At 41.0% G+C, this 11,892-nt stretch overlaps 1 protein-coding gene and 1 pseudogene across 4 annotated transcripts in view; one reads left to right on the top strand and one right to left on the bottom strand.

Moving 5' to 3' along the window:
• Positions 1–1,847: 1,847 nt before the first annotated feature.
• The window catches only part of FSIP1 (fibrous sheath interacting protein 1), a 193,676-nt gene continuing 183,631 nt past the window's right edge, over positions 1,848–11,892 (bottom strand). For all 4 annotated transcript variants that reach the window (XM_077764350.1, XM_077764353.1, XM_077764351.1 and 1 more), the window contains one exon: positions 1,848–2,058. In XM_077764350.1, coding sequence (XP_077620476.1) covers positions 2,012–2,058 — 47 coding nt within the window. In that variant the 3' untranslated portion in view covers positions 1,848–2,011. The remainder of the gene's footprint in view (positions 2,059–11,892) is intronic.
• Positions 4,709–8,181, top strand: LOC144231793 (large ribosomal subunit protein eL28 pseudogene; annotated as a pseudogene).

The raw sequence follows: 11,892 nt of genomic DNA, 5'->3' as shown, positions 1-11,892 counted from the left end.
CAGTCCTTGTTATAAATATCTTCAGTTGACATGCTATGGAATGAACCGTGTCACCTCTTTTAAAAAATCCTTTACTTAAGATCACTCTGTCTTCCTTCCCTTCTCTTAAACTCCTATAACAGAAAGGCTCACTATACCCCCAAATATCATTTGCAGAATGGAGCTCTCACTCCGCACCCAACACCCCACCCCCACACACACTCAAATACCAGAAGCACACAGGTTTAGAAAACTGAGCTCCCCATAAAGGCTGATGGGCAAAAATGGCTCCTCTCTGTCACCACTGCAAATTCCCACCCATAACACCTCTCCCCTAACCCAAACTTTACAATGCCCGTGTCATTTTTAGAAGAGTCTAACAGCACGACTTTAACTTTTGCTGGTACCCCCACCCCAACAAAACTCTTAGTGTCCAGATAAGTTACACAGTCACACACTGACATCAGTATGAACCATTGTTATTTTAATGTAAACTGAAAAAGGAGGCTCAAAAAAGGAAATTGCCTATCTATTCCTCTGAAAGCAATAGCTATAGAATTTATTTTCCAAAGTCAAGGAAGTATGATGTAAGCAATCATTAACATCATCGACTATCAGATGAAATGTGTGAGCAAAAATGAATCCTGCTACACACATATTTATCCAAACTTCATTAAAGGCAGCACAATAGCTCAATCGTATTTTTCATCAGAAATAAATCGGACTTCTAGTGTCAATTCATCGTATAAAGTGTTGATATAAATTTTTCTCATGAACCCAAGTTACTGACTTGTAACTAGACAAAACTTCTCTCTCAAAATAATAACGCAGAATGTTTCTTAAGTAGCTGATCTTTATTTGCTGCATTCTACTTTTTTTTTAACGCACTCTGTAGAAAAAAGTATGAGTATCTTCCCTTTGCCCTCTCTACATGGTGCTTATGGCATTTTGATTAAGAATATCACCTGTCAGTGTAGCCTAAGTATGACCAAAAAGAAGATTTAGAAGGCCTCTTCATATGGGCCTTTCATAAGAGTTGTGTATTAAGTTAATAACTAGAAAGTGGTAGTCTCTTTCTGTGACATCTCTAAGTCCTATGTGGAGGAGCAAAAACAATTATTTAATACTTTAATAATTATTTATTATCTATCCCCTCTAGTCTCCAAGCCATTTAAATTTAGAAGGTTTACCATATATTCTCATTGGGAGAAAGTAGAAGGTTAGTAATTGCAGTGGATTTGTGTTTGCTTCCTCCTAAACACTCATTATTACTGCTTACTCTTTACCATTGTCCCTGGTTTCTAGAGGTGATTCCAGGGAAATTAACGTAACTTCCATGTAGGACAGAGGAGAAGGTGATTAAGGCAGTTCAAGTGAAGCACAGAACCTTTGCTCAAAATCCTGACCTATCAACTCTCTCTAGTCAGAATGATATATTTGCTGCATTCTAAAAGGCAAATTCTGAAAGATGACAAATGAGAATAAATATCAACTCATTCAGTCAAACTCTTGCTTAAGCAAAATACCACTGCTAATAAGGAAGCAAAGTCTATGCTAACATTGCTTTGTTGAGAAAATTCATTTCTTTCCATGGTAAGTGTACTTAATGGGCACCAGATAGGAGGGAAGCTGGAAAATCAGGGCACACATCAGAGTTCATAGTGACTCAATCCGTCTGACTCACAGTGAAGCTGTAACATATAAAATCAAATACGAAGTCATCACAGCACTTCAACTAGTTTTCACATAACACACACATACATAAAATGTCAGTTTCTATAATATATCCCTGATGTTACAAGATTAGCAGTAAAACACAATTTCACCAGGCATTTCAGTGAAGAAAATCACTAAGCGTACCCCATGAATCAAAAATATCAAAGAAATACAATCCAGGAAGAGAGAATCCAAGTATTACAAATCATTATTTGAGGAATGGTCTCTTAAGGTGTGGTCACTGACTGTAAGAACTCAGAAAACAATGTAATTTAATTTACCAACTTCCATCAAAGCACACCCAGCAAATCTTTGCTCAAGATTCTTTCCCTTCTTCTGTCACATCTTCAGTCTTCTCTTCATCTGCACATTGAAAACAATAACAAAAGTTGTTAGGCAATCAGAAATGTGTGCATAATTTTAAAAAACTATTCCACTTGTAGGACATTAAGTCATTTTACACATGAGATAAAAGTCACACTCATTTAATATTTACTGGATACTCATCAAAAGCTGCATACAAAGTTTACAAGAAAAGCCAAAAGAGAAGGTGCCTGTCTTCATTTAACTTACAGCTGACAGGGAACATTCTAGGTTTGGAGAGCTAAAATGGTTATGGGTTGGGAGACAGGCACCAACATTTATTGTTACTGTTTGCTTCACACTATTTCTGGGAAGCAGGGTAAAAAACAAAAGTAAATGTTATATTTGGGGTGAATAAGAACTGATCATCTTCCGTTTCTTCAGTGTCAGAGAAAGAAAGAAATGGGAAACTAGCAGAAATGAAATGGAAATGTTCTAACCTTAGTGAGAAGGTTATCAAAAAAGGCAGAAGTGATAGCAGCACCAACTAAAAGAAGACAATCAAACTGAACCCAGAAAAACGGAAACCCTTACACACCACTGGTAGAAGGTAAAATGGTATAGCCACTTTGGAAAATAGTCCAGCAGTTCCTCAAAAAGTTACCATAGACAGGTATTCTACTCCTAGGTATATACCACAGAGAAATGAAAACATACATCCACTCAAAAAACCCGTATGCCAGTATTCATAGCAGCATTACATATAATAGCTAAAAAGGTAGAAACAACCCAAATGTCCATCAAATTATGAATGATAAAGAAAACGTGGTATATCGGGGGTGCCTCAGTGGCTCAGTCGATTAAGTGTACGACTTCAGCTCAGGTCATGATCTCAGTTTGTGGGTTCGAGTCCCATGTCAGGCTCTGTGCTGACAGCTCGGAGCCTGCTTTGGATTCTGTCTCCTTCTCTCTCTGCCCCTCCCCAACTTGTGCTCTGTCTCTCAAAAATAAATGTGACAAAAATTTTTTAAAGAAAACTTGGTATATACACACAAAAGAATGTCATTCAACATAAAAAAGAATGGAGTTCGGCTACCTGCTACAACATGGATGAATCTTGAAACCATTATGCAAGTGTAAATAAGCCAGACACAAACAGCCACATATTGTTATGATTCCATTTATATGAAATGTCCAAACTAGGCAAAATTCATGGAAAGACAGAAAGCAGATTAGTGGCTCCCTAGGGCTATTAGGGAGGAATGGAGAGTGACTACGAATGGGTACAGTGTTTGTTCTGAGGGTGAGGAAAATGGAAAACTAACAGTGGTAATGATAGATTCACAATTATGTCAATATAAAAAAAACCACTGAATTGTATAGTACTGTGAATGGTGGCCAAAAAAAAAAAAAAAAAATGTGAAGTCCATATTCTAATCCTTGGAAACTGTGAAAGTTTCCTTACTGGGAAAATATAACTTTGTTTGCAGATATAAGTTAAGGATTTTCAGATGAGAGCATCCTCAATTATCCAGGTGGATCCTGTCTTCAATAACACCCTTCTAAGAGAAAAGCATAGGTATGGGGATACCTGCGTGGTTCAGTTGGTTAAGGGTCTGATTCTTGATTTCAGCTCAGGTCATGATCTCACAGTTCATAGGTTCAAGCCCCGAACTAGCTCCAGGCTGACAGCTCAATTCTCTCTCTCTCTCTTTCTCTCTGCCCCTGCCCCACTCATCATGCACATGTGTGCGCACACTCTCTCTCAAAAAATAAACAGACTTTAATAAAGGAGAAAAGCAGAGGCACATTGGAGACACACAGAGAGAAAAAGGCAATGTGAGAACAGAGGCAGAGATTGGCAAAATGTGACCACAAAGCAAGGGAACCAAAGAAGCAATAGCCTGTCAATGGCCTAAGACACTGTAAGAAGCAAGGAAGCATTTTTCCCTTGAGCCTCCAGGCCAAGTATGGCCTTGCTGCCTCTTTCATTTCAGACTTCAGGCCTCCAGAGCTTTGATATAATAAATTTCTGTTGTGATCACTTGTTGTGGCAACCATAGGAAACTAATACAGGTATATAAATTATATGTCAGTAATGCCGTTATTTTTTTTAATCTCTTAATTAATGACAAATGATTTGGAGTTTCAGAGAGTGAAGTGAGAAATGCAGTGATACTGTGAACACACAGAGAAGAAATTTTAAGCAGGGAGCAAGGTGGGATGGACCAGAAGCAGACCTCAATACCCCAACCATGAGATGAAGATGATAAGACCATGACCCAGGCCTTTGCAAGTACTATTTCTTTTATCTGGAGTGTTTCCCTTCTTGCCCACCCAGTAAAAGTCCATCGTCCTTGAGGACTCAACTTAAATGCCACTTCCCCATCTCCCCCGCATTCATCATTTGTCTGTGGTGCTGCCGTGCACCTGTCCCGAAGCTCTTCTCTCCTCTGCTGTGATTATGTGCTTAAGTGGCTGCCTTCATCAACAGACTATGAAATAACTCAGAGCAGTGATTATGTCCTATTCCTCATATCCTAGTAAATGTCCTTAGTGAATGAATACAATGAATACAGTGGAGCCGTGGCACAGTGCTTTTAAAGCAATGGCTACACAATCGAATCACCCAACCTCTAACACGAACTTTTAAAAATACTGATGTCCAGTCTTGCCATCTCTGGCTTCCAGAGTGAAAGGAGCTGCCACCATGCATGCCCACCTGCAATGGGAGGCCGTGTGGAACTGCTCCAGCTTCCTGATCAACAGGAAGAAGCAGGTGTACAGCACAGAGCCCAGAAAAATGAAGGTTCACAACACCCTCTGCTACAAGAGGCTGATGCACTACAAGACTGTGGGCATGAACCAGCAGCCAAGAGCAAAAGGGTAGTGGTGGTCATGAAGTGGGAATCTGGCCACTGAAAACCTGCTACATCCTAAGTGCCGACCATGATCAACAAGAATGCCAGGGCCACCCCCAGCAGCATCAGACATATGATCCGTGAGAACAAGTACCACCCAGACGTGCTCACGGCTGGCACTGACAGAGCGCCAAACCCTGCAGCCACAAGCCCGTAATGGTAAAGAGAAAGCAGACCCTCCCCACCAAGAGCTTCTGGCCTCTCACTGCCAAAGCAATAAAGATGTCAACCACCAAAAGAAAAAAAAAATGCTCATGTCCAAAGCCAACCCCTAGAAATAGATTTCATTCAGCTGGGATGGAACCCAGGCACATTAGTCTGTTTTAAATCTCACCAAGTGATTCTAATATGGTGCCAAAGAAGCACCGCCTAAGGGAGGGACTCAGTAGAGCTCCGAATGCCTCAGACAAATCTGAGGCAGATGCCAAGTAGAGAGACTTAAAAATCAAAAGTATACAAACCATAGATGATCCCACACCGGCTATTTGTGTCTCCAAATAAAATAGCAGCCTTGCAAGAGGAGAGAACTCAGGCTAGGGTATGCTCGCTCTCAATGTCTAAGGGGAAGGTTACGCAAAAGCAGTACAGGAGGGAGGTTTAGAGAGGTAAGTCCATCTGGAGAAGGTAGGATCTTAAGTAAAATAAAATTTAAGAAGAAAAAGTAGGGATTGAGCAGATTATCAAATAATTGACATTATTTTCACCATTTTTTTTCCTTATAACCCTGGAGTAGAGTGACCAGTAGACCAGAGCTTCTCACACATTAGCAAGCATATAAATCCCTGCTGGAGCATCGTGTTAAAATGCAGATTCTAATACAGTAGGTCTGGAGCAGGGCCTGGGACTCCGCATTTCTCATAGCTCCCAGTGATGCCTGTATTTCTGGTCCATAGATCTCGTCTACAGTTGACGATTTTTTTGACTAAAGCAATGGAATCACAAGTTCTCATTAATTGTAATTAAATAGCAAAACTCTCCAACATGCCATTGTTGACACAAAATGATAAAGTGGTATTTTATAAGCAAATAAAGAAAATAATCCGTGGCACAGATTTATATGAAAAGTCCACCTCAAGTCAAGAACTGGCCCAAATAAAATTCGGTGAAAGAACTTGAAAAGGTAAATATCAAATATAAACTTACTACATGCTCAAGTTTTACATCAAAAGGTAATTAACACTGGATATTTCCAATAGAGCAGCTCTGATATTATGATCAAATAAATTTGGGGGGTTAAGTTACTAAAAGCATCTGAAAAGCAGTAAGTAGCCTTGAAAAGGTAATTTAACAAATAATAACTAGGAAGCCTAAAGGCACGCAGTTTGAGAGAAACAGAACTTCATCAAAGCAGAGTTTAGTATTTCCCTAAGAGCAAGCCAAAATATTTTTCATGGAAAAAAAAGGTTAGCTAATACCGTTACTATTTTAGAATCTCAGGGCTCCACTACAAACCAGGAAGCCTGTATTACAACAGGGAAAACTTTCCCAAAACGATCTAGTCCCTTTGGCACTGTTCAGGTGGTCTGAGTAAGGACATATACTAACACACACCCCCTTCAAGTCACCCCAACATCTTTCACAAAAGCCAATTCACCTACAGCCACCTCAAGTTACAGTCAAGTTACAATCAATAGTGAAGCACTATATTCTACACCTGAAACTAATTTAACACTGTATGTTAACTATACTGGAATTAAAATAAAATTTAAAGATACATAAGTAAAAAGTTACAATCAAACGTTTTGATGGGTAATTTCAATTTGAAGTGTATTCAGATGGTACATTGCCGCTGTTGGTAGAACTTGTTCTCAAGACCCCAACAGAATTAACATAATGAGCTTTGTTACAGCTAAACTGAAACCCTGATTTCTCAAATACGCAAGGCAATATTGTAGCTTGCACTAATCTGACTGACTGAACGCTCCACATCAGGGACTCTAATTTTAGGAAGTCAGGTTAGCGCCCTGGACATGGGTATAAAACAGACCAGCAAAAAACCCCGGCGGGTGATCCTGACGCTCACTCTGGTTAGGAGTCATGCTCTATGGTTTGTAACAGTGCTTCTCAAACTTCACAGTAAGTTTCGCTGCGGGGTCTTATTAGCAAATTATGATTCAGCAGGTTTTCTAATGATCCCCCCGTAATTGGCCCACACTCTGAGCAGCAAGGGCATAGAACACGAGAGGGAAATCAAGTGGCTCCAAATGGCCAGGCACATGAACTAGAGAGGGGCAGCTGGGAGGGTCATGTACCCCCGGATGTACATGCTCCTCCTAAAGGGGACATCTACGCGTCTCTCCTTGCTGGTATGAGGACCTGCTGATTTGTCAGCAAAGTCTGAAGCCCAGGCTTTTATGGGAAAGCTCCTGACTGAATGTCAAATGCGGTCATCCCTCTCATCACAAGGAATAAGGAATATATTCCAAGATCCTCAGTGGATGCCTGAGATCACAAATAGCACCAAACCCTATACATACTAGGACTCTTCCTTTACATACATGCCTCTGATAAGGCTTGATTTATAACTTAGGCACAGTAAAAGATTAAAGTAACTAATAAAATAGAACAATGATAGCATAATATAATGAAAGTTTTGTGAATGTGGTCTCTCCCAGAATGTCTTATACTGTACTCACCCTTCTGGTGATGATGTGAGGTGATAAAATGCTTACATGAGGAGAGGAAGGGGAACGATACAGGCATGGTGGCATAGTGTTGGCCTACCGTTAGCCTTCTGACCTATTGTCAGAAGAATCACCTGCTTCTGGAATGCTGCTGACCACAGGTAACTGAAACCACAGGTACGGAGGGACCAGTATAAGCCAACTAAGTCCAGTCACTGACCTAATTATTTTATGTGGACTTTCTCATTCGATCCTTATTGTATTTAAGCCATCTTATCTTACACATAAGGAAACCGAGGTGTAGAAAAGAGAGATTAAGGAACTCGCCTAAGATCACTACTAACAGAGCAAGGATTGAAACCCAGATTGGCCTCACGCACAGACTGCACTCCCAACCACTGGGTCAGATCATGCAGGTGGAAGGGCACACCAGCCGTCCTCTAGCTTCTAGCTTCTAGTCTGGGATCCTACTACTTAACCACACTACTACAAGCTTTCACTCATTAATTTGCTCTCTGGTTTCTTGTTCTCAGTTTCAATTTACAGTGACTAATCATCCAATGTGCCAGAGACGAAAGGTTTCCAAGGACAAGAAACATTCAGTGGTAAAACACTGCCTGAGCAAAACAAGACAGTAGCCCCAGTTTTCATCTAGGGTTGCTATTTTTAAAACAACCTTATCTGACTCATTCGTTATAGAAATTTTTAAAAGCACTATTCATCACATGGGTCCTGTGTGAAACTCGACTTTGTTTTCCTTTAAGAGTTAGTATAGTTCTAACCCTCTACCCTTGCTACATGATGGGCTTTGTGTCCCTTTTTGCCCTATTCCACTATTTTTGGCTTTGTTTTTTGGATTTTCTTCTTTACCATATGAAATTCTGTTGATACGGAGCTTAAACACTTAGTGAGGAAAAGAGGATACTGTACATGCATAGATGCCTTTTGGTTTGGATTATCTGGAAAGTAATCCAGCATAAGAACTTGATAAGGAGCACCTGGGTGGCTCAGTTGGTTGAGCGTCTGACTCTTGGTTGAGGCTGAGGTCATGATCTCACAGTTCGTTGGTTCAAGCCCTGTGTAGGGCTCAGAGCGGAGCCTCCTTGGGATTCTCTCTTCCTTCTCTCTCTGCCCCTCCCCCACTCACTCGCAAAAATAAACATTTAAAGGGGCACCTGGGTGGCTCAGTCGGTTAAGTATCCGACTTTGGCTCAGGTCATCATCTCGCAGACTGTGGGTCCGAGCCCCACTTCAGGTTCTGGGCTGGCAGCTCAGAGCCTGAAGCCTGTTTCAGATTCTGTGTCTCCCTCTCTCTTCTGCCCCTCCCCCACTCATGCTCTGTCTCTGTCTCAAAAATAAATTAAAAAACTATTAAAATTTTAAAAAAAATAAACATTAAAAAAAAGCATCACTTGATTAAATACTAGACTAACCACAGACCTGAAGGGATCTTTCTCTGAAGTGCTAGCATACTCCGTGGTGTCTCTGAGGTTAAGTGGTAGCAAAGAACGCTAACTCCCTGCTCTCCTCACACTTGGATGTGGAAAAACTTACAATGGGGAAACATCCAGCCTCGCCCCAGCCTCCTCCACTCTCCACAAGAGAAAAGAGCCAGTTCTCTCACCAGTGAGTTTGGGGGAAGAAATAGCTCAGCTCAGCCCCTTCCTCCACGGGAGTCCGCACACCACCCCTTCCCGCCAAGGGTGCCTCTTGGCTCCTCCATGCTATTGGTTCCACATGGACATGTTTCCACAGGTGAGGCTTGAGTCTTTTCACCTCTGCCAGTGACTAGGTGTGTGAGTTCACTTGGAGGACGTAGCATTCAGAAGACCATTTGGCTGCCTACACAGGTCATGATGACCCCCTACATTTCATCAGCAAGGAAGCCAACCTCCTTGCTCTGAATTCATCAGAATCCATCTATGTCTAAATTGGTTCCAATCTGGGTGGGGAAGAGAAAACCCTACTTACCAATCTCCTAAAGCCCCAACAGTTAGTGAGAGCAACACTGAACTTACTGGACCTTGTATCCAAATTTTTTCAGTAGTTACCACTAAGCTGAAAGCACAAGAAAAATGGGACTTTTTTTAAATGTTTTATTTATTTCTGAGAGAGACAGACAGACAGCATGAGCAGGGGGTGGTCAGAGAGGGAGATACAGAATCTGAAGCAGACACCAGGCTCTGAGCCAGCTGTCAGCACAGAGCCCGACTCAGGGCTCAAACCCACGAATCGTGAGATCATGACCTGAGCTGAAGTCGGATGCTTAACTGACTGAGTCACCCAGATGCCCTGAAAAATGAGACTTTTAATACAGCTGTGACGCAAATCCTTATTTTTCGATACCATGATGTAAACTGGCCCTCAGTGGCATTCAGTTTGGTTCTCTTTTCGAAGTTTTATATGACTCTGCCTTCTAGAAGAATTTTAATACTTGTGACAGACCTTGGTTCATCAAGAAAAATACTACACATAAATAGTATTTGCTATTGAAAGAGAAAATGATAAATAGTGTTTTCTCATTTCATTCCTGCCTGTTTCTAGAAATCTGCTCTGAATCACATTCACATGTATCTATTTCCTAAGAAAGACCTGAATATATTGCAGCTGAAAATACTGCTATCCCTCATTAAAGTTATGTGTGTAAAGAGCTTTTTGCCAAGAAAAGGTTTGGCTTTCAGTTTTGGGGCTCACTTTTGTAGAAAGCACAAAATTGCCATTTAGTATTTTAGATGATTAGCAAAGTATTTGAATCATAAACAATGGGGTAAATAGATCAAGAAGATGTGGTTTATCTAAACAATGGAATACTACATGGCAATGAGAAAGAAAGAAATCTGGCTGTTTGTAGCAATGTGGATGGAACTCGAGGGTGTTATGCTGAGTGAAATAAGTCAGGTAGAGACAGACAGATACCATATGTTTTCATTCATATGTGGATCAGAAAAAAACTTGACAGAGGACCATTGGGGAGGGGGAGGGGGGAATAGTTAAGGAGAGGGAGGGAAGCAAACCATAAGACTCTTAAATACTGAGAACAGAGTGATGGTTGATGGGGGGTGGGGGAGGGGGAAAATGGGTGATTTGGGAGGAGGGCATGGGGGAGGGCACTTGTTGGGATGAACATTGGGTGTTATATGGAAACCAACTTGACAATAAAAAAATAAATTGAAAAAAAAGACAAAGTGGGGGTGCCTGGCTGGCTCAGTCAGTAGAGCATGTGACTCTTGTCCTCAGGGTCAGGAGTTCAAGTCCCATGTTGGGGGTTGAGCCCACTTTTAAAAAAAGGAAAAAGTAAATTTATTTAAAAAAATAAGACAATGTGTCTATGAAAGGATAGAGGACCAATGTTTTGGACATTCAGAGGAGAAATCAAACCTTGAAAAGAGAGAAACAGGGAAGGTTACCTTCAGAGAGGATGGGGTAGGAATTCAACTGCCATTGAAGGGGTACCTGAACATTCTTCACAAGAAAAGAGTAGGGGCTATACAGGGGCAGAGGAAAGCACTGGAAATCCTGAGACCAGATTAGTTATAATCTGAATAACATTTAAAGGACTAGGTAGAGACTAATTACAAAGAGCCTGAGGTCAGACTGTGGAGGCCTTGAACATCAAGGGAAAGAATTCAGGTTTCATTCATCAGGCAGTGGAGAGCTAGAGAAGTTTTCTGATCTGGGAGGTGTGGCTATCAAAGCAGTACTTTGGAGGGATTTGTTTAGTGCAGGTCATCAATGGCCAGAGGAGGTGAGAGACCAGAGGCAGAGAGATGGATCAGATCGGATTGGAGGGTTTTTACCCTGGTCCAGTGGAGGCAGCAGGAAGAGCAAAGAAGGGATGGGCATGGGAAACACTGCAGAAGTAGAATAAACAATACTGAAGGTTGAAGGTGGGGAGCAAAAGAGAGGAGATTCAATGATGACTCAAACTTTGAACCCGGGTGAGTGAGGAAACAGAAAGAAAAGAGGAAATCTGAGTTGAAAGGAAAGATGAGAAAATCAGTTTGAGGCCATAACCGCATGGAGCTGGCTAGCAGGCAGTTAGAAATATGGGACTGAGGATTATTCAGAATTAAGAGATTACAGATTTAACAGGTAATATATAGATAATGATGGAAAGATATACATTTAATAGATAATACATAATCAATAGTTATCTACATTAGAGGAAAACTTGAGGCTATTTAAGTAGACTTACCGCATACAACACAGACTATGTTAGACTTCTAACTTAGATAAACAACTGAATATTTGTTTATGTCAAAAACTGTCCATAGTATTTATAACCTGTACCACTGTACCACTGTAAAATACAACACTAGATCGAGACAAAATACCTGAGTACATACAAG

The sequence above is a fragment of the Crocuta crocuta genome, unplaced genomic scaffold, assembly GCF_008692635.1.
Source record: "Crocuta crocuta isolate KB4526 unplaced genomic scaffold, BGI_CrCroc_1.0 scaffold102, whole genome shotgun sequence".
Lineage (NCBI taxonomy): Eukaryota > Metazoa > Chordata > Mammalia > Carnivora > Hyaenidae > Crocuta > Crocuta crocuta.
The sequence above is the reverse complement of the archived record's forward strand: the minus strand, read 5'-3'. Positions and strand labels throughout refer to the sequence as shown.